This window comes from Scomber japonicus, chromosome 15, assembly GCF_027409825.1.
Source record: "Scomber japonicus isolate fScoJap1 chromosome 15, fScoJap1.pri, whole genome shotgun sequence".
NCBI lineage: Eukaryota > Metazoa > Chordata > Actinopteri > Scombriformes > Scombridae > Scomber > Scomber japonicus.
In genome coordinates this window covers 15,780,442-15,800,427 of record NC_070592.1, presented here as the reverse complement: position 1 = coordinate 15,800,427, position 19,986 = coordinate 15,780,442, and the positions used below count along the sequence as shown (strand labels likewise).

At 42.2% G+C, this 19,986-nt stretch overlaps 1 protein-coding gene across 2 annotated transcripts in view; it reads right to left on the bottom strand.

Moving 5' to 3' along the window:
• Positions 1 to 19,986, bottom strand: part of jarid2b (jumonji, AT rich interactive domain 2b) — a 105,751-nt gene that overhangs the window by 17,625 nt on the left and 68,140 nt on the right. For both annotated transcript variants that reach the window (XM_053334470.1, XM_053334471.1), the window contains exons 4-6: positions 14,523 to 14,743; positions 4,384 to 4,602; positions 332 to 576 (exon numbers count right to left, since the gene is read on the bottom strand). In XM_053334470.1, the coding sequence (XP_053190445.1) occupies positions 332 to 576; positions 4,384 to 4,602; positions 14,523 to 14,743 (685 nt within the window). The remainder of the gene's footprint in view (positions 1 to 331; positions 577 to 4,383; positions 4,603 to 14,522; positions 14,744 to 19,986) is intronic.

The window sequence follows — 19,986 nt, the reverse complement described above, 5'->3', positions numbered from 1 at the left end:
AAAAAGAGGATGTGGCAAATGGGTAAACGCAGAGAAGAGTCAAGAGAGGGGAGGATTATAACTGGGTTTAACAGCCAAACAAGCATGCTGCTCATTGAGCCTGTTCATACAGAATATTCCAAGGTATCTCAAATTACACTACAACTAATGCAAACCATTTACCAGCCATAGAAATTATGGTATAATACTTCACATTTATGAAGCTCTCCTCATCTCTAGTGGGAAGCTTTCATCCTCTCTCTGTCCTTTCTATGTGATATTTAGCATATGTAGTTCTGTCATCTTTTCTAATGTCTGCTGTGTTGTAATTGCTTAGCTGTCTCGGCCATACCTGCTTGCGAAGCTCCTCAGCAGCTCTCCTTGGTGGCAGCCCATTGGCTGAGCCCCGACCGCTGGCCATGGCCTGCTGCACCCTAGCATGCTCCCGGGCCTCCGCCCGCTCACTGCGTTCCCTCAGGAGGGGTGGAGGTGGAGGCGGAGGAGGTGGCAGTGGTGGGGCAGGCGCATCCCTGCCGTGAGTCCCAGCCTTGGGCCTCGGACTCTCCCTTGTCCCTGCTTTACCATGGTTGTTGAACACTGGAGGGGGAGAAGAGACAAACAGAGGAGTGTTTTTTATTCTAAATTAATGAGTTTGCATCAAATACATGTTAAGGGCACATCTATTACTCGCCTCAAATGGCTGTTCACTTTGTTGTATATAATGTAGCTGTACAAGCTCCGCAGTTCAAGGAGATTTGAAATAAATCCAAATGAATTTAGTAAAAATGTTTTTAGTTTTAATGTGTCGCTGGACGACTTATACTGTGACGCTATGACTGTTGTGAATATCTATTGTAATTGCATCATATATATTATGTGTAATGTAGTTAATTTTTTTTTCTTTTAGGAATTGTAACATCTGTCAGGAGGGACTACCAATGGAAATCAGTCCTTGGCTGCATTTATGTTTTTAGTGTATAATGATGTACATGGTCCCTGTGGAGAAATAAATAAATACATTCTAAAATTGATGTGGAAGTTTCTTTTTAACAAAACTAAATGTGGTAGTGATATTATACTTTTTAATTTTACTTATTTTTTTACCAGTGATCATTGTTGATGATAATGACCAGCTAACTGGTTTAGTTGGCAGGTGAAACAGGCATGTCTTCAACATGAAGATCATGAAAAGCTATTACTCTTAAGGCAGCAATAAGGACAGAACATTCACTCTTGAGATTTAGGAATGAGCTGTGTGGTATATGTACACATTTTATACACGTTAAATACGTTCTTTAACCCACTATAAATTCCTGACATGCATAAAAAGTCAAAAATGAATCAAATAAAAAATTAAGCTATCCTAAGAAAACAAGTCACTGTGGAAAGTTCCTATCAGGTATCAAGGCTTAAACACTTACAGGACATATACTATGCTTTTTCAGGCTACCGACTACCTATGCCAATGCCAATATGTGTACTCTCAATACACCCCTGTAGTGTAGAATGGCTTATAAACCCCTGGCACCAAACCACAACGACCAAGTGGAAAAGCCCGCGCAAACATCGGAATGACAGGCTTTTGGCTAACATATAGCCCCCAATCAGTAAAATATGCATGATTTAAGGGCTGCATGAAAACTTCTTTATGCTACATCTCAATGAACCTGTTCAAAATGGACGTGGACTACATCAACCCCCAGGGATGATGCTAAGCAAGTCGAACAGGAGCGGAGCAATTAACATACACATTCAATAGCTCTCTCTTCAGCTTTTATAGGGCAATTTAAAGTTTCACAGAGTCTTAATATCAACAGGATGTATAGAAAGAATGACAGGAGGCACAAAGTGGAACACAAACACATAGAGCATACTCTGAAAATCAAGGCTGTGTTGTTAGACGATCTGTGTGTACAGTTTTGAACATCAGTGCTGTTTCTGTCTGTGAAAAGTGTGTGTGTGTGTTAAGCTGTATGTGTGTATCCACTCATAACCACAAGTGAGCGTCTGCAGGTCTCTTGGGCCCCTCGCTCAGTGAAAAATGAGGGAAATCTTGACATTTTGAGAAGTGAGCTAAGCAAGAAACAGAGCCCAATAAAAGCTGTTTAATTTAGCTATGTCAACATGGCACACGGCCGAGAGAGTGAGAGAGAGAGAGAGAGAGAGAGAGAGAGAGAGAGAGAGAGAAGCAGAGACGGAGCATTGATGAATAGGCTACAATGTGGGGCCTTTCCTGTCTCTCTGTACCTCCCAGAATAAAATGTTTGTCTCTCCTTTGCTAATTCTATTTCTCCTTCTGTTTCCATGCTGCCCCCGCCCTCTCCCCTCTTCCTCCCTAAGAGCCCATATAACCCTGCTCCTGCTGGAGAGAGGCCCACACTGCATATTAAAGTGTCACGTTTGACACCAATCTAAACCGCAAAATGTACTGAGGGGTGTATGCATGTGTGTGTGTGTGTGTGTGTGTGTGTGTGTGTGTGTGTGTCTGATATCCAGCACACAGCATCAACATTCTCTCTCAACACTGGAGCACTGACCCAGTCTCGACTATGTGTGTGCACAGTGCACACCTACATATGTACACAATCATCTGTTTCGTTGTCCTTAACCCCCCCTCATCTCTATTGTCCCCTACAAAATATATCTGCCTATTTCCCCTTTATCTATTTATTTAGCATATCACACTGAAGGCGCCAAGCTGCTTCGCAAACAGTGTTGGTATATGAGATAAGACAGGAGACTAAGCTGTCCTCATGCACACAACAAGCCTGGATTTGTTCAAACAGGTTTCACTATCCTACTGTCCGTGCTCCATATATCACAGTTTATGTTACAAGCCACAGCTACACATGTAAGAATGAGAGAAAAGTACATGTTTCTGTGTTAGGGGTAGGTACAGCCGGTAAAGAATACAAAAGGCAATGCACTGTTCTCCAAGAGTTCAATGTGAGCAAATCTATGGACTTTCTCTCTCTCTCTCCTCTCTTAATCCCAACAGTCTCTCTGCTGTCTCTCTCCTCCTCCACATTCCACTTGAGAGGATGACAGAGGAAAGAGCTGAGCAAAGCGTTCACCTTTTGAACTTTTCTGGCGGCAATGCTACAGACTAAAAGGAGGGAGGGAGAGAGAGAATCGGGGAGGGTGGAGAGGAGGAACTGTGAAATCCGGCCCTTGTTTCACAGGGAAACGCCTGGCCGGAAGGATTGTATGTCTCCGAAGTCTGCCAGGGAGGCACGGCCTTCAGGTTAAAATAGTTTCTCTGCTGCTCTATAAAAAAGTAGATTCCATACTACACAAAAGGTATAAACAAATAATATGGTATTGTAAAAGAAAAAAGTACAAGAGAGAAATATTTTGGGGGACGTTTCATCTTATGCACCGCAAAATAAAACAAAAAAAAAAACATTTTGTCAAATAATTTTAATTCAATATTGAGCCCTGAAACTTGCTTTGCTAGTGGAAAAAATGCCTCTGCAGTGATGATAACATATGTTTCCAAGACATTTCTATATTAAGTGTGTAATTCTTCTACTTAATTGCAATTCTTCTTCAATGACTTGATAAAATGAGAGATTTCTGCAGTGTCCGTGTTTTTATTGCATCATTGTTGTGTGCCAGTCCTTGCTCACAGGCTCAATTGCATCCTTACAATTTCCTAAATGCTGTGTAGAAGTGTGTGAATGTGCATTCATCCAAATGTCTATGTCCCCCAAGGGTTGTACTGTACGTTGCAGTATGTGTGTGTGTGTGTGTGTGTCTGTGAGTGTGTCGAGGGCCCAGGCCAGCTGTTGTAGTGCGTGCATAAACACCTTGTTAGGGCTTAGCAAGTTAAGTGTTAATTGGGGTGGAAAGAGCCGATGCGCTGCTCTGCTCTCCCATGTGACTTACCCCGTCTCTGCAGTGGAAAAAGAGGGCAAACTTAGGAAATTTCTCTCTCCCTCTCTCTCCCTCTCTCTCTTCTTCCACTCCTCTCTAGTTATTCCCCTGGTGCAACATCCTTCACTCCCCTCCTTCTTCTTTTCCTCTCACCTGCCTATCCATCACTATCTCTTCCTCAGTTTCCCCTCTATTCCTCCCCCTCCTCCTCTCACTTTCATCCCCTACACATGGTAATCCTGCACCGCCCCTCTCTAACATTTCTCTCTTCCCTAATGCCTCAGGAAACAGGAGGAGGATATCGGTGGCCCTACAGACCAATTGAAGACAGTCTCCTCTGTACATCCTGCAAAGCCACATTCATGAATGACTGCATTTTCCATCAAACTCTGGAAATTTGTTGAGAATAAGATAATTGTATATTCTACATGGGGGAAAAAGTGAGAGTGCAACGTGTGAAGACAGGAGAAATGTGTTGGTAATAAAAAATATGGCGTGCTTTGTTCCAAGCTCCAGTCTCATCCTTACCATGCCCATTGAGTGGCTGCCTGGCAGGGAGCTTGCCCTTGCGGGGTGTCGAGTGGCAGGAGGAGGAGGCTGAGGCTTGGCTGCTGCTTGCCCCACCATGGGCGTGAGTACCACCTCCGTTCCTCACCTCCTCCTCCTCTTCGTCCTCGTCCTCCTCCAGGTCCTCCTCCTCCTGGGAGCTTCCAAAGTAGGCCATGTTGCTGGGCAGGGCCGATGAACCTGAGTGCAGAGAAGTGGAGGAAAGGAAGGGGAAAGGGACAGAGAGAGGGAGATTAATAATAAAGAGGCAAGACAGGGGGGAGGGAGGAATGAGAGAAAGGAAAAGAAAAGGGAAAATTACTATTTGAAATAAGAAAAAGAAACTGAAAAACACAACTGTACTGGAAGTCTTTCTCTAAAATATTATCCTATTTAAATAGAATACACCTTATTTTTGAGACCACCAGCTGTCTGAATATGGAAGAAAAAAAAAACTTTTCTTTTATTATTCTAATCTCAGACCTTGCAGATGAATCAACATCAATATGTAAGCGCTAAAGTATTAATGTAAAAATAGAAGTTGCTCAAGGATTTGTGAATAATGGTGATTGTGCTGCTGAATTTCATCTGTTATTATCGCAGCTGGTGGTCTATTGATGCTTTGTAAACTGCTCTGCACATAGTGGCTCCATTGTTACATTCACTCACACACTAAAATGCACAAACATGATCAAGGACATGCACAGCGCAGTGTGAAAAAATGGTTTGCAGTAGAGTGACTGTTCTTCTTTATTAGCTTTTGAATCACTTCATATATCTCACATTGATAGCCTGTGACTGGAATTAGAATCTATAAACTGATGTAAAATGACTGCCTATTGTTTTTTCTGTCCATTTGTTATGTTTTGTTAATGCCTATGCAATATAGTAACCATATCAGTATTACTATAAACAGTAGAGGAGGAAAGGTAAAGAGGGTATATAATAGCCCATCTTTCCACAGACACTTCCCATGTTGATAGTTTTATTGAGATATACAGTATATAACAATACACACGCTGAGACATCTAACTCTGTAAAAGACTTACTTAGAAACCAGGGAGTATCTCTTCTGCGTTGGTGAGCTAATCCAAAACCTGTCTCTTTCACTCTTCCAAATAGGATTACAATCACTCTATCCCCCTAGTGGAGAAGAAAATGTTCTCCCTCTCTTTCCATTTTCTGCCACATTCAATCACTTTCATAGTCATCTATGAGAAATTTAGCTCAATATGTGCCGGAAGCTGGTAAACGATGTTTGGCAGCGGACGGCCTATAATGTTACCTCAGTTAGCTGAAGGTAGACACACAGACTCATTCTCATAAAGAGGTCATAAACCCCAAAGCAACGTTACTAAACCTCATAATGTTGCACTCGTAAATCAGTGTGCAAACAGTTGGTTCAGTCATGTAGATGCAGGAATAAAAAAATGAGGCTTGTAAGAGGACAACAGCAGCAACTGTACTGTAAATTTGGACATACAAATATATGAAGCTGTAAATCACTCAGGATTTTTTGGATGCGTTTGCTGCATCAGGCCTTGGTGAGCTTCAAGAAACATCATAAAAAGGTTCAAGTTGTACATTGGACTCACTAAGGAGCAGCTGTTGCAGGGCCAGTATGAAGAGGACTTCTGCAACCATCATGGGAAACACAATCTAGTTGTTATTTCTAGCCATGTACTGCTAACAGACAAATGAAAAACATGCAGCCTGTGTGTGTGTGTGTGTGTGTGTGTGTGTGTGTATGTGTGTATGTGTGTGGGCATGTGTGACTTTGACTGTCTAGACAAGGTGGACAAGTCATCCTAAATGTGTACAATTAGGCATGATGAACTCACACATGTATACTTGTGATTGTGCATTTATAATTAACAGCCTCATAGATTTGATTAAAGCTGGCTGTTTATGAGCAGGAAACAGGATTTTATGAAGTTGTGAGTCCTTTATGATTAAATCGATTGCATAGCATGAGCAACTACTGTGGCTTTTACGACTCTTTGAGGGGCCACAGTGTTTAAAGGGCATTACTGGGCAGCAATGCATGATTATATGTCGATTAAAATATTGTTAAGCCTCTGAATTCAAGGAGCCTGCATTAAGCTTTACTGAGCGGTTAAAATTACACAGAGTGAATTAGCCAAGCCAATTATTTAATTAGCACACTTGTTTTGGAGGGTGAAGAATACTTATCTTAGATTTTACACATTCAATATGTTATTAAGTGACCTAATTAAAATATAAAGATAGCACAAGCATGAGGGCACCAAAATACGGTATACAAGGGTTGGGTTTTATACATTATCAGCAAAACTACAGATGTATTCTGCACAAGGGACTGCTCCAAAGAGAAATACTATGTGTTCATTCATTAGCTTATCTATTTGAATAATGTAATTAGTTGTGCAATGTGACACATACATACATTTGTACACATTTACAGCATTAGTGGACAGTAGAGCGGTAAACATGTGTGTATATAAGGATACACTTAAATGAGGCCCTGACAAAGCCTGAGTTTTCTGATTAACAAAGGAGAATGCATGCTTAACTGGTGCTAACCAGTACCACACAGACAACACCACTGTATTCCATGTGTAATAGCCTATAGGGTGCAGAATAACACTGCACAAGTCAAGCTAGTTCAGTATGGCTGCTCAATTTGGACAGAGTGTTGTCAAACGTGTTAAAAAAAAAGATAGACAGTTTCCTTAATTCAAGACTCCTTAGGGGGTTCCCTGTGGTTACCATATGTCATCACATTGTTTTGAAAGCTTAGTTTAAATATCATATTCATACTAAAGCTTTTCCAAACAATAAAAACTAGATCCTGGTAATAATAAATCTTGTTTTGCCTGGGATCACATTTTTCACACAGCAGCCCTGCCAGTTTCTTATTATCTCTTCAGAGAGCTGATAAAGGAAAAAAATCTGTTGTGGCAGCAGATTCTCTAAATAGATAATATTATAGTTTTACCTGCTTTTCAACTGAAAGAGGTCTATACGGAAAAAAGTTCAACAACAGTGAGCTTTTATGTAATTCACACATGCGGTAAGGCCTGTTTCTGGGCAGGCAGGGATAGTCTCAAACTGCAACTGGTTGAAGAAGAAGAAGCTGCTCTGATAATATTTTGTGGTTGTGTGCATTACAGCTTCTGAAGTAGGACCACTTTGTAACAACGTATAATTTTCTGGCTTTTAACTGGTGGATCAGGCCTAAAGGTTTGAACGCATATACATAGGCAGCACACATAGAAATTAAATAAAGCCACACACACACGCGTGCGCACCTAAATACAAACACACAGCACAGACACCTCGTTCATCTTGGCGACAGAGCAAACGCTTCTTTTTTAGACCAAACAAACACAACGAGGCGGCACACACACCAGTCCAATCAGCTTCTAATGACTCGCTTCATTAGTTAAATGGCTGTAATTTACTACCTTGAGCAGGGGTCAGCGGGCCAATGGCAAACAGAACACAGGGGCACAAAGGGGCATATATGGAGGGAGTGGTGTGTGTGTGTGTGTGTGTTCGTTTGGCAGTGTAGGGAAGTGTAGATGAAAGCGTGAAAATGTTCTAACATGGCAGAGGAAGCGCATGTGTGTGACCTCTAGTACTTCTACTCTTTTGGAAAAAGGTTTAAGAGGGTAAAATTGGGGGTTTGGAAGTCCTGGTAATTGTTGATTATGGATTAGAAACTATAAGTAGGAAGAAAGATACATGTGATTGTGAAAGTGAGAAAGAAAAATTAAATAAGAAAAATGATGGAGAGTGAAGCTGAATGGTAGAAGATGAGAACCAGACGACAGACAGAAACAGCCCAGCTGTATCATCTAATATCATATATTCAAGGGCCCCAAAATAAGCCTGTCAAGAGGTTTGGAGAGAGGGAGAGTCGAAAGGAATGATAGAATACACAAAGAAAGACACACAAAGCCAGCCAGTCTTCTGACCACTGGCATTCTGACTGCAGGAGTGGCAGCAATACTTCTGGGGCCGATACCAGAGATTTACAGGACCCCCCCGCCCCCCGCCCCGCCATCTCTGGCACAGATATCCCAAATCCATCAGCTCCTACAAAACACACATATACACAGTGGAAAAACCACAACCCAGACCTTCTCCAAGATCTCCGACAGGGCTTGAGCCCAATCCTCCAATTACACCAGCTTTTCATCCACCTCATTCCAACCGCAGACAAATCATAATTAGGTCTGAAAGAGTCTATTAGGATTGTCATTTTTAACGGGGCTCTGGGGTAGGGGGGGGGGGCATAATTACAAACCCTCCATTCTCTGGCTACCCTTCTTTTGTCCCCTTAACTGGAACTGAAACAATGAGGACAATTTAAATAGTCAATCAGGAGGGTTTAGCTGCCATGGGGACATGTGGACGTGCAGACTTAGAACAAAGTGCTGCATGTGTGCACAGGAAGTATAACCACTGTTTTTAAGGAAAGCTCAGAGAGGGCGACAAATGTACATTGCCTGGCGTGGAGAGGAAAAGTTATCTGCTATAGCTGAGCTCTGCCAAAACTTCATCAGTCACTAATGGAGAAAGAGAGAGGGACTGAGAGAGGGATTACTTCACCAATTGACATTCCTTGATGTCAGCAAAACCATTAACCTCACAAACAGTGCAGCTCTGCTCTTGGAGGAGAACGCAGAATCGGTGTTGCACCAACAACTTCTGTTCAGCATTGTGAGAGACAACTCTACTCAAACTATTTCTAGGCTTTAATCAAATAGCAATCACGATGAGAGAGAAAACTACCTTATCCCTAAGGGACATTCAGCTGTCACTGCAGCGATGCACTTGAGAGACACATGAGTAGCTGTCGGACTTGAGCTCCTATTCCCAGGAGTTGAAATGTGCCTCCAGTTAAGCGAAATTCTCAGACAATAAAAATACCATCAAATAAAATCCAATCTAACAATCTAGTTACAAAGATAGAGGCCTCAAACTAGATTTACAACACAATTTCCATGATTGGCAGTTTTTTTCTTTAAAGCCAGATGTGAAAAAAAGTCTCCTGTGTAATCAAATACTGGGAATCAGAGGTCTTTGGTTCACTAGGTCAGGGCTGAGAGGTTATGTAAGCAGAGGGAGAGAGAGAGAGAGAGAGAGGCACCATGCTGGGGCTGGCAGGCATGCAAGAGGGCCCAGGGGGCAAAGAGGTAAACACAGCAGTGGTGCACAAAGACACTGGCATACTGGCACACAGACACAAAATCTCTCTCACACACACACACACACACACACACACACACACACACAAACACACACACCACACACACACACACACACACACCGCACTTCTGGAAATGAGTCTTACATAAGAGGCACATTTCTAGGAATGTGTGTGAGTTATTCATTTATAGGGGTGGGAATCTTTGGGCACCTCACGATTTGATTACGATTCAGGGGCTACGATTCGATTATTGATGCATCTTAAATTATCTAATTTATGTATATTGATGCACTTTTTCACATTTATTTTTGTCTCACTGAATAAGCATTCATCACTTGCAATTTTTAAAAACAGTGCATTTGTAATAAGAAAAATTAAGAATTAATTTCCATTATATTTTATTAAACTAATGGAAATTCATGCAAACTCGAAAGTTACAAGTTCGTTAGTGTTGACTGTAACCACACCAAAACAACAAACTGTGTACTGCTGCTCTCTCCTCCAGCTTGCTCATACACACACAAGCACGCGCACTAACACAGTCCTTGTCCCCTCACAACATTTAACATTATAAAAGAACATTACTGCAGGGTCGCTACAGTATTTTATTTTAGCGCGACACAGCTAACATATAACACGCCTGCTATTAAATTAGAAGGAGCTGGTCAGATCTGACAGTGGGGTGGGTAGCATGTATAACTTTCAAAACCGTGAGCATTGAACATCTGAATCTATACTATAACACTGCTTCATTCTGCTCTACTTAGTGCTGCCCCCAGCCTGCCAGCAGCAGCAGTGCATCCTCTAGGTTACCAGAGGCAGACGGGGCCAGAGGCAGACTGTCTGGCTACCACCCAAATGGCTTTCTCCATGGATATAAACAGCCCAACTACAGGCCTGGACCACACATAAACACCATTCTGAGAACACAAGCAATGACTGAACATTCTAGCTTATGTATGTCTGTGTGTGTGCGTGCATATGTGTGTGTGTGTGTGTCTTTGCAGGAGAAATAGATGAGAGAAGAGTGAGACAAATCCAATGTATAGGCTCTAGACAGTGTGGGTGGTGAGCATACATGGTGTGCATCCTTCTATACAGTAGACAGAAACCTTGTTTTTCCACTTCTCCATCCAGTTACTTCCATGTTGCATCAGAATAATCATGCATCCCTGCTCCCCAAGTGGAAGGGGGATCATAAAAATAACTTTCCCCTGGGTTCAGCAACAACAGCCCATGATGATCTAATTCATGACTATGGAAAAAAAAAACTCAAAAAGAATGTGATCAAGAATGTTGTCACTCACAAACTCAGATTTGGATGAAAAGGTACATGAGCAAAAAGCAGGGTGATGGAAAACTTGGTTGTGATTTCGCCATACGCAGCGACACAAGAGTCCTGCTTTCACAACATTTCTTTCTTTTTTTTGTTGCTCACTTTTATCGTTTCAAATCCTTCATGTTTTAACTGCTTTTATGTAGCTGTCAGAGTGAGTGATGGATAGAAGTCTTTGGGGTGGATGCGTAATGTTTACCAGATAAGATAAGCAAACAGTGCAGCGGGTGTGTGGGGGTGTAGGGAGTGTGTGTTTACACACTGTGAACGTTTGACCCGGGACGAATCCCAGAAATCACTGCTGATGGGGTTTCGCTAACTGGCCCGTAATAACTTCAAAAACAGTGCCTAAACAAATCAAAATCTAATTTAAAGGAAGGGAAATGAGGGAGATAATGGAATTGAGATTTCCATAATGCAGCTAGAGATCCTGTCAGAGGCATTTTGGGAGCAGACATGAAGGAGCCTAATGTGGGTGGTGGTCAGATCACCAGAGAGACGCGTATCAGAATCTTAAAGGGGATTGGGGGTTTCAGATGATATCAAAGACTTGAGTCCCTTTGAAAAGATTAACCAGACTAACACGGATGTCCTCATAGGCTGTGTCTCGTCATATACCCTGGATGTTGTCAAGCTACACACGCACAAACGCACACACACGATGAATGGAGGACACAGAGGACATAAGCAGGACAGGCAACATCAGCATGGATTTGCACTCATGCTTGAACTCTCACACACACACACACACACACACACACACACACACACCTCAAGGGCTCTGCTGACATTCTCCCATGTCCCTCTCCTGGTAAGGGTCCATGCATGTGGGTCATATGAGAGGCCAAGGGGAAAAACAGAGCAGAAGAAGCCCCGTACAGGAAAATGTCATCCTCACAGCATGGACAGTACACACACACACACACACAAAACTGGGTCTATAAATACAGCAGTAAAGCAGGGAGCGGCAGAGTGGAAAAAGCCCAGTGGAAAACCATTCAATCGTTAGCTTAGCAGCCTAGCTTTAAAATTACCCTTAGCAGCGCAATAGAGTACAGCAGACCTTGCATGCACACACGCTAGAAATCAGCTTGCAAAGCACCATTCCCATTCCTAACCTTAATTACAAACAGGGAGAGAACAGCAAACTGAGTCAGGACCAGCCACCTATACCTCATTAGACTGCTGCTCTACGTGTAAGGGTGGGGTTAGTTTAGCTCACAGAGTAATAGCATTCAGAATAATCTCAACTTCAAAGTATATGGGACATTATATCATTAGCCTGTGTAACATCCTGGCCTATATATGCAAATCAAAGTCCCTCTCACCAAAGGCTTCAGTCACTTTTAGTATACTCCAATTATAGCTTCTTGAATGAGCCCCGTAAGGTTAAAATGACATTCCATAATGGGAGAATACTTGTCAGAATAGCAACGTATAGGCATCACGTCCCCAAAAGACTAGAATCTAAATTTGCCTTTGCTGGGTCTTTAGCCTACTTTGTGATGTGGGCAGAGGTTAATAATGATAACAGTAAATTAATCTGAAGCTAGGGGTATTGTCTTCAAAATGAGTTCATTCTGGTTGTGAGGACATGTTTAAGAAGAAGGTGAGTGGGATATGCAACAAAGGAGAAAATTAAGATAGCGAAGAGAAGTCACGGCCAAGGTTGCTTGAGAATACGGTCCTAAAGTTTTGTATTATTCGTCATGCCTTGAATCTGTTAACCTCCTTTCTTTCATATTGCAGGATGATTTAAGATGGATGTGAATGGATGGTAAGCCTTTTGATTTACTGAGGTGCACAGAGGTCAGTGTACTTCCCTAAATCTTATGTGGGTGTATATCAGCAGCAGTCTACCTACGTAGGACATTAGGAGATTATTAACACCAGACGTGGGAAAAATCATAGACTGCATATAAAGATGATTTTTGCATTTCTGCTTTTGGTAGCATATTTTCTATGAGGGGTCAGGATAATCCAAATAAGGGGTGAAGGGTGTCACCTTTCAGACTCTGGAAACAGGTCCCGCTACCAAGTTGAATGCTAGCTTTACCAATAGCTACTGTAACTAAATTATGCTAACAGGGCAGGTGTTGTAATTAAGTAACATTAAACTTACTGAAATACTGTAACTATAGTCAGACTCAGAGAGAGACCTGGAGCCAGGAAGAGCAGCACGTAAGCCAACTGTCAATCACAGCTGTCAATCAATGCTCATACGGTGGTCTGACTTTGTTTTTCTTGAGAGAACTTGATGTTTTGGAATGGAGGTAATTTGGAGAATTTTTTTTTCGAGGCAACATCTAGAAATTGTCGGTGGCATTTCACTTTAAGGTGCTTCTGCATTGGATTCATCCTCAAGCCATGGTAGTTGCCACGTGTTTGTTGCTTTGAAAACTTTTTGAAGGGGGTTCATGAAACTTGGGTGTTTAGTCTTTAAACCTTCCACACATATAAAGTGAGCAGAACTGTAGATTTGTAGCAGAAGTAAACCATTTTTTGCAGCATCCTGGCAGGCGGACTAGGCAGCTCTGTGTGCCTGCCAACGGAGCATAGATCATAAGTAACATGAGTCCTACATTAAGTCTAGAGGAAAAGAAGACTTGTTCAGTTAGTGTGTGTCAAAGGGGGGTGGGGGAGGTGGAGTGGGGATTTACTTAATTTGAGTTAGTGGGACACTTGCACAGGCTGTATTTGACTGAGATAGTGTCTGCATTTAACCCAAATACTTTTTCCTGTTAGTAATACACAGAGAACTATGCTGCTAATTACTCCGCCATGGCTTTTACAGTTCATTTGACATCGAAGGTGCTACATAGTGTCGATGAACCTGAGTAGTGTTAGTAGCACGGGGTGTGTGACTGCGCAAGGACTCCGTGCACAAAACAGCTGCTGCGGTAGAGGGTGATAGGCAGGGTGTTAAAGAGACAGATAGTTGTTGAAAGGTAGGAGGGGGAGATGTGTAAGCTGATGAAATGCAGGATAATCTTAGCCTTGGGCAAGTACACTGTTATTTGTAGAATGTGTGTGTGGTTTGTGTGTGTATGAGTGAGTGGGGGGTGATCAAAACCTGACATTACAAAACTTACATGTACTCTTGAGCTGCTTATATGTTTGCATTTATGTGCATGTGAGAGTGTGTGTGTGAGTGTGTATGCGTGAGAATTATATATATATGATAAGGAGCAGAGCTAACAGTTAGCTCACACTTCAGGGTTGCTTTTACAGCCAATTCATCTCAGTACAGTCAAACACCAACACCAAGCTGCACCAATGTACAACAGGTACTGAGAATGCACACATCTGCCAAATCCTGATATTTGGCAGATGTGTGTGTTCACAAGCTTGCTACTACAAGCTTACATATTGCAGGCCTATGTTAAGACAGCCAAGCAGCAGCAAATCTTGTCAAATCTCAGCTGTAAGATGCAGTCTGGCCCGTGTCCTGAACCCATTTAAAAACCTATGTAGTATCAGAGCAGTATCCGCTGATGTTGATGCTCAACCACATCGCTCCAGGTTTACCACTGCTTGTTGGTGTGTATGTTATTATATCACCATCTGCTACATTCCGCTGTGCCTTACCTCTGAGGCAGAGATAGGTGAGGAAGTCCTCTGTCTTGGGTTTGCGTCTAGACAGGTCCTGAATGGAGCAGGACAGGGATGAAGAGGAGAGTGATGAGAGAGAGGAGGGCACGGTGGCCTGGCCGGTGCTCAGGCTGCTAGGTTCGGCAACTTTGACGGGCGTAGTGCTGGGTGAGTTGGGCTGCGACTGGGCAAACTTCCTCTGGGCCTGGAGCCTGGGTCTGAGGGAGAGAAGACAAGGAAGGAATCAATAATGTGTGTCAACTTTAATTACAGTTGAGCATATCAGCAGCAGGTCGCCATGACAAGAAAGTGATAGGTAGATGAATAGATCTGAACAAGGTTAAAAGGAAAGGTCCACTTTACACGACTTGATTTTTACAAGTTAATATCAACATAAAAGCTTGCACAACTCTCCCACACACACACACACACACACACACACACACACACACACAGACACACTTTGGTCCTGTGTCAAGTATCTCAATGCAGAGTGGATTCCAGACAGAGAGATCCCCTAACACTGGGATGTGTGTGCACACACACGCACGACTACAAAGACAACTGCAAAAACAACACATGCACAGCTTCAGTTACACACAAGTACTTGCTCCTGTTATATTGCTGTTGAGCTCTAGTCAAAGATAATGAAGTCATCTGTAAGGCAGAGCCAAAGCTGTCAGTGGCATCTGATAACCAAATATACAGTAACAGAACACACACACAAACACACACACAAGCCATAGAACATAAAATTCTTCTTCTTTTTATATTCCTTTTTCTTATTTTTTTGCTTGTACTTCTGTGTCCTTCTCACTTTCCACCATTTTATCTTTCCATTCCTCTCAATCTCTCTTTCTACGATGTGCTCGCATTCCTCTGTGGCACACGATGCCTTTGAGATGTCTCTCATTTTCCTCTCAGCTTGTCTCTTTTCTCTCTTTATTTCTCAGTGTGTGTCAGTGGAGGCGAGGGACGGAGGAGAATATTAAAGAAGTGGATGTCTGAGGGAAAGCGACTTGTCAAAACGCCTCTCTCATACTCAACACACATTCACACACCTGGGTGTGGACACTCATGCTCCCACACATTAAACATGCATGCACATACACATACTATGAAAGCCCCAGACTGTCAGGGACCACATGAACCAGCAAGTGGCCTCAATCGATTAGTGCTGCTGTGTGTGTGTGTGTGTGTGTGTGTGTGTGCGAGCATGTGAGCTATACTATAAATGTTGAGGAGTAGTGATAGAAGAAATGTGATATCCTGGTATTATTTGTCAATTTGCCACGGACCTGATTGAAGTAAGAGAAGATAGGATCATGTCTGGAGAACACCCACAATGCATTTGGCGCAGCCACTGAAAGGTGCAGAGCTCCGATTACACTTCAATCAGGGAACATCAGGGTGTCAAAACGTGTCAGTTTCCTGCCGTGACATGGGTGTAAGCTCAATATGTGAGAAATTGAGAGATGATTGCGCACACATTGCCAAAGCGCTAAGGTGTGAGAAAACTGAACAAACGAGTGTTTGCACACGTCCAGTTTGTTTACAATCAAACACTCCATAAACAAAAGCCTATGACTATGATCAGCATTGCATTTTATGAGCTGGAATTCAATAGCCCATAAAAGTGGTCTGCATTGACTCAAATCTGATTGGCTTTGTCTTTTGATTTTGTGCATACTAATACAAAATTGACAAAACTTCTACCACAGTCATCATTTATGGTATTTACACACACACACACACACACACACACACACACACACACACACACACACAAATGTCAGAGTGAAGCAAACGTGACCAGTTGAGCTGTTTCACTGCCATTCAGAAAAAAGAGGAAGAAACATAAAAAGAACGGACAAGACAAAGGAAAGAAATGGTGAAAGAAAACGATTGGAAAGATAATATGATCAGACAGAAATATCAAAGACTGCGGACTGGAAACCGTGTGAATGAGACAGTGAAAAATCAAACATTAAAGGACAGTTATAGAATGTAAGTGTGATAAATATAGAGATACATAGAAATGTGTGAGAGGTAAAGAATAATCCTCTTTTTTTCCTTCACTCATGCACATTGCAAATGCTTGGCTGGCCTTTTGTTATTGCCGGACTGGAGAAACTCAACTTTTGCAGTCTGCATGCACAACATAATAAAACCCTGCACTGGCTCCAACCACAAGGGATGGAGGATGCAGGGCACAATGACAGTGAGAAGTATGGAGAGGGATGATGCTGGAGCCAGGAAGCAAGATGAAGTGATGGAGAGAGAGAGAGAGAAGAAAGGGCCAGTGGGGAGGGAAGCTGGAAGCAGGGAGGTTTGTGTGACTGCAAGAGTAGGAAAGATATAGTGTGTGAGAAGAAGATAAGTGAAGTGAGAGGGGAAGGAAATAAAAAAAAGAGGAGGAAAGAGAAATAGTATTCACAGAGATGATGCAATACAGTTAGGCAAAGCAAGTGCCAAATGCAGGTAGATTTTCCATTTGGTTAATTTCAAACTGGCGAGCAAATGTTTGTTAAAAAAAAAGTATGATAAAATACATGGCATGATGGCTCAGAGGGGATACACAGACATGTTGTGTAGACACAGATATGTGTTATTGTACATGCGTCTACATGTTGCGGTGAAACTTTTGGAGCACTCGAGGCTGAGAAGAGCCAGTCACAGATCGTCTCAAGCACTCCTAGTTTCATGAAACTTTTACCGTACAGAACATTAACTACTCATCGCAGCTCTCTGCTCTCCACTCTTGCCAACTAACACTTAAAAATCCTTGAAATTTCACTTTCCCCTCATTTGAACAAATCACTAGTAATTTCACACAAATTAAATGCATTAATGCATGGACACCTGTATGTGTACATGGATGAGAGCTATCACTATGCTAATGTATGATTCAAATGTGCAGCCACCCAAACCTGTCTGACAATCCTATGAATACAATCTTCTAGCAATTTGATGTCCCAGATGGGGGAGCAACACAGATTAAGCTTTGCTATGCACATTTTCTAAATAGTAAGCAGAGGAGACACTGAGCCTCTTTGGTAAAGATAAACCCTGGATAGTTTTATTACTCCAGCTTTAGATGAACAGGATCCTATTTAAAGAGAAACAGAAAGAGATAAACTGGCACAAAAGAAAAACAGGCAGTATGACAACAGACATGAGGCACAAGCAACTCTACGAAAAAAAAAAAAAAAAAAAAGAGGACAGAGACAGATGAGCTAATAAAGCGATGTGCTTGCTACATCCTGTCTAGACAGTCAACCAGAGCCTCTTTAGACAAGCCTCAGGTTTTCCTGGTATGGTTTTGTATTATCTGTTAGCTATTAACTTACATGGGAGATATGCTGGGGGGCCTTTCCCAAAGTCTAACAAACACTGACAATACATGTGTGTTTCAGGTAATTCTCTAGTAATTGGACTTAGTTTCATGTATATCACTATGTATTATCAGTATCTTTTTCTCCCTTTTAATTGTGTGCTAACAGCAGACTAATAATAGGGCAATAAAAACAGATCTGCCTCACTGATGATGTGATAATGCAGGGCTTACTACAAGCAATTCTACAAGCAGGGGAACTGATTTTAAAGACTCTTTATTTCAAAAACAGCAGACAGTACTCAGGTGACACAGCAGACTTAGTGTTTTAATCACTATTAAGGGCATCAAGAAATTAGAGCACTAAAAACAATCATAGTAACATTTTTTAACCAAATTCCTCTGAAATTATGAATAGTCCTTTGCCAGTATTTCAAGGCTGAGCCACATCTCTTGATTTGCAACAGATGAGACGAACCAAGCGTGCAGGGAAACGGCTTGGATATAATACACGCGCACACACACACACACACACACACACACACACACACAGAAACACTTCAGAGTCCCAAGGAACAGGTAAATATTGTGAAATCAGCATGGGAACAATTTGCAATGACATGATTTTTTTTAAAGTGCTGCCACTGCGCTAAGGGCTGAGTGGTAACATGAGCCTCTGATTTAGCTCTCCGTCTGGCCCAGAGGAGGACCGAGCTTGTGTGTGTGTGCACGCATTAAACCAGGGTACACTGTGTTCCCAAGCGTGTAGAGCTATAGAATACTGGTACTGGTACGATGCCATAATAGAAAAGAAAAGCTTACGTAAGTTAAAATTAGACTGATGGCCCTGATTGAAGGAAAATGAGAGGAGTGTTGAAGAGACGCAGGGGAGGGAAAAGAGGAAACTGAGATCCAATAGTGGGAGATTACAGCAGGATGTCCCCATTCATCCCTTTCTAATCCACCTTTCATCCATCCTTTCCTCCCTCCATCCCTTCCTGCTACCCCCCTCAGCTATCAACCCTTCAAAGGGCTGCTCTAATGTCTAATATTACACATGCCACCGTAGCTGCTAGAGCATTGATTATCTTGCAGAGAGACAGAGTGAGAAAATTTGACGATCCTGTCAGCCAGCAATTCAGAGAAGAGAAAGGGAATACGAAGAAAAGAGGATAAAGGGACACTGTTACACATGATATAAAATAAGATTTTTTTTAAAAAGATGGCCATAATGAGGGGACACAGAGAAAGAGACCTACATTTGGAGCTATGTGTGTTACTCAGTCAAAACCAGACCACTGTGTGCTCATGTAGCACAGCTGTGGGTTCATGCACATGGACCCTGTCAATCAAAGACAGCAGCTAAAGTGACTCCTAGCTCCCTAAATCTTATTAACACCTTTCCGGTGACAGTCGTTTCCATGGGAACTGCTGTGATGGCTTCATGTGGTCAACTCGATTTATGCTAAACTGATGTCGGCAAGCGTCCGCCCTGCTGAAGTGTCATCGAGCAAGACACTGCCTGCTCTTTCTACCAGCTGCAGGGATGTTCATCGGTGACTGACCCTGATCTTTGTCCTCTCCCTGTGGAGGGAGGCCGAACTTCTCTTCTGTAGGCAGTCAATAACTCGATAACCTTCAGTCTAGGAGAAAAGTGTCACAAAAGAAACCTCAAAGACTGTGTGTAGCAAAGAACACATAGTTTACAGCAAGGTGCAGAGTGCAGGAAACTAGATGACTGAGCACATGTTTGCGTTTGTGTGTTTCTACATAAAGCTGACAACAGCTGATTTATTAAATTACACATCAACTTGTTTGTGCATAAAACACTTAGAATAGATGCAAAGAAAAACACTGTAAATGTGGGTTAGGGTTAGACATTACTGAAAAAGCAGCCTCCTGCACATGATTGATTTTTATTGAATAAGCTGTTGACAGACACACACGTGGACTTAAAGCTACCCTTACCCTTGTTACATTTTTACACTTTTTTTGTTTAGGTTAAAATTCTATTAATAAGGTAATGGCACTCTAAAATGTTAGAGATCCACCAGGCACACAAACAAAACATTATTCCATTCTCATAATATTCAGTGAAAACTCTGTGTGTGTGCATGTGCATTGTCT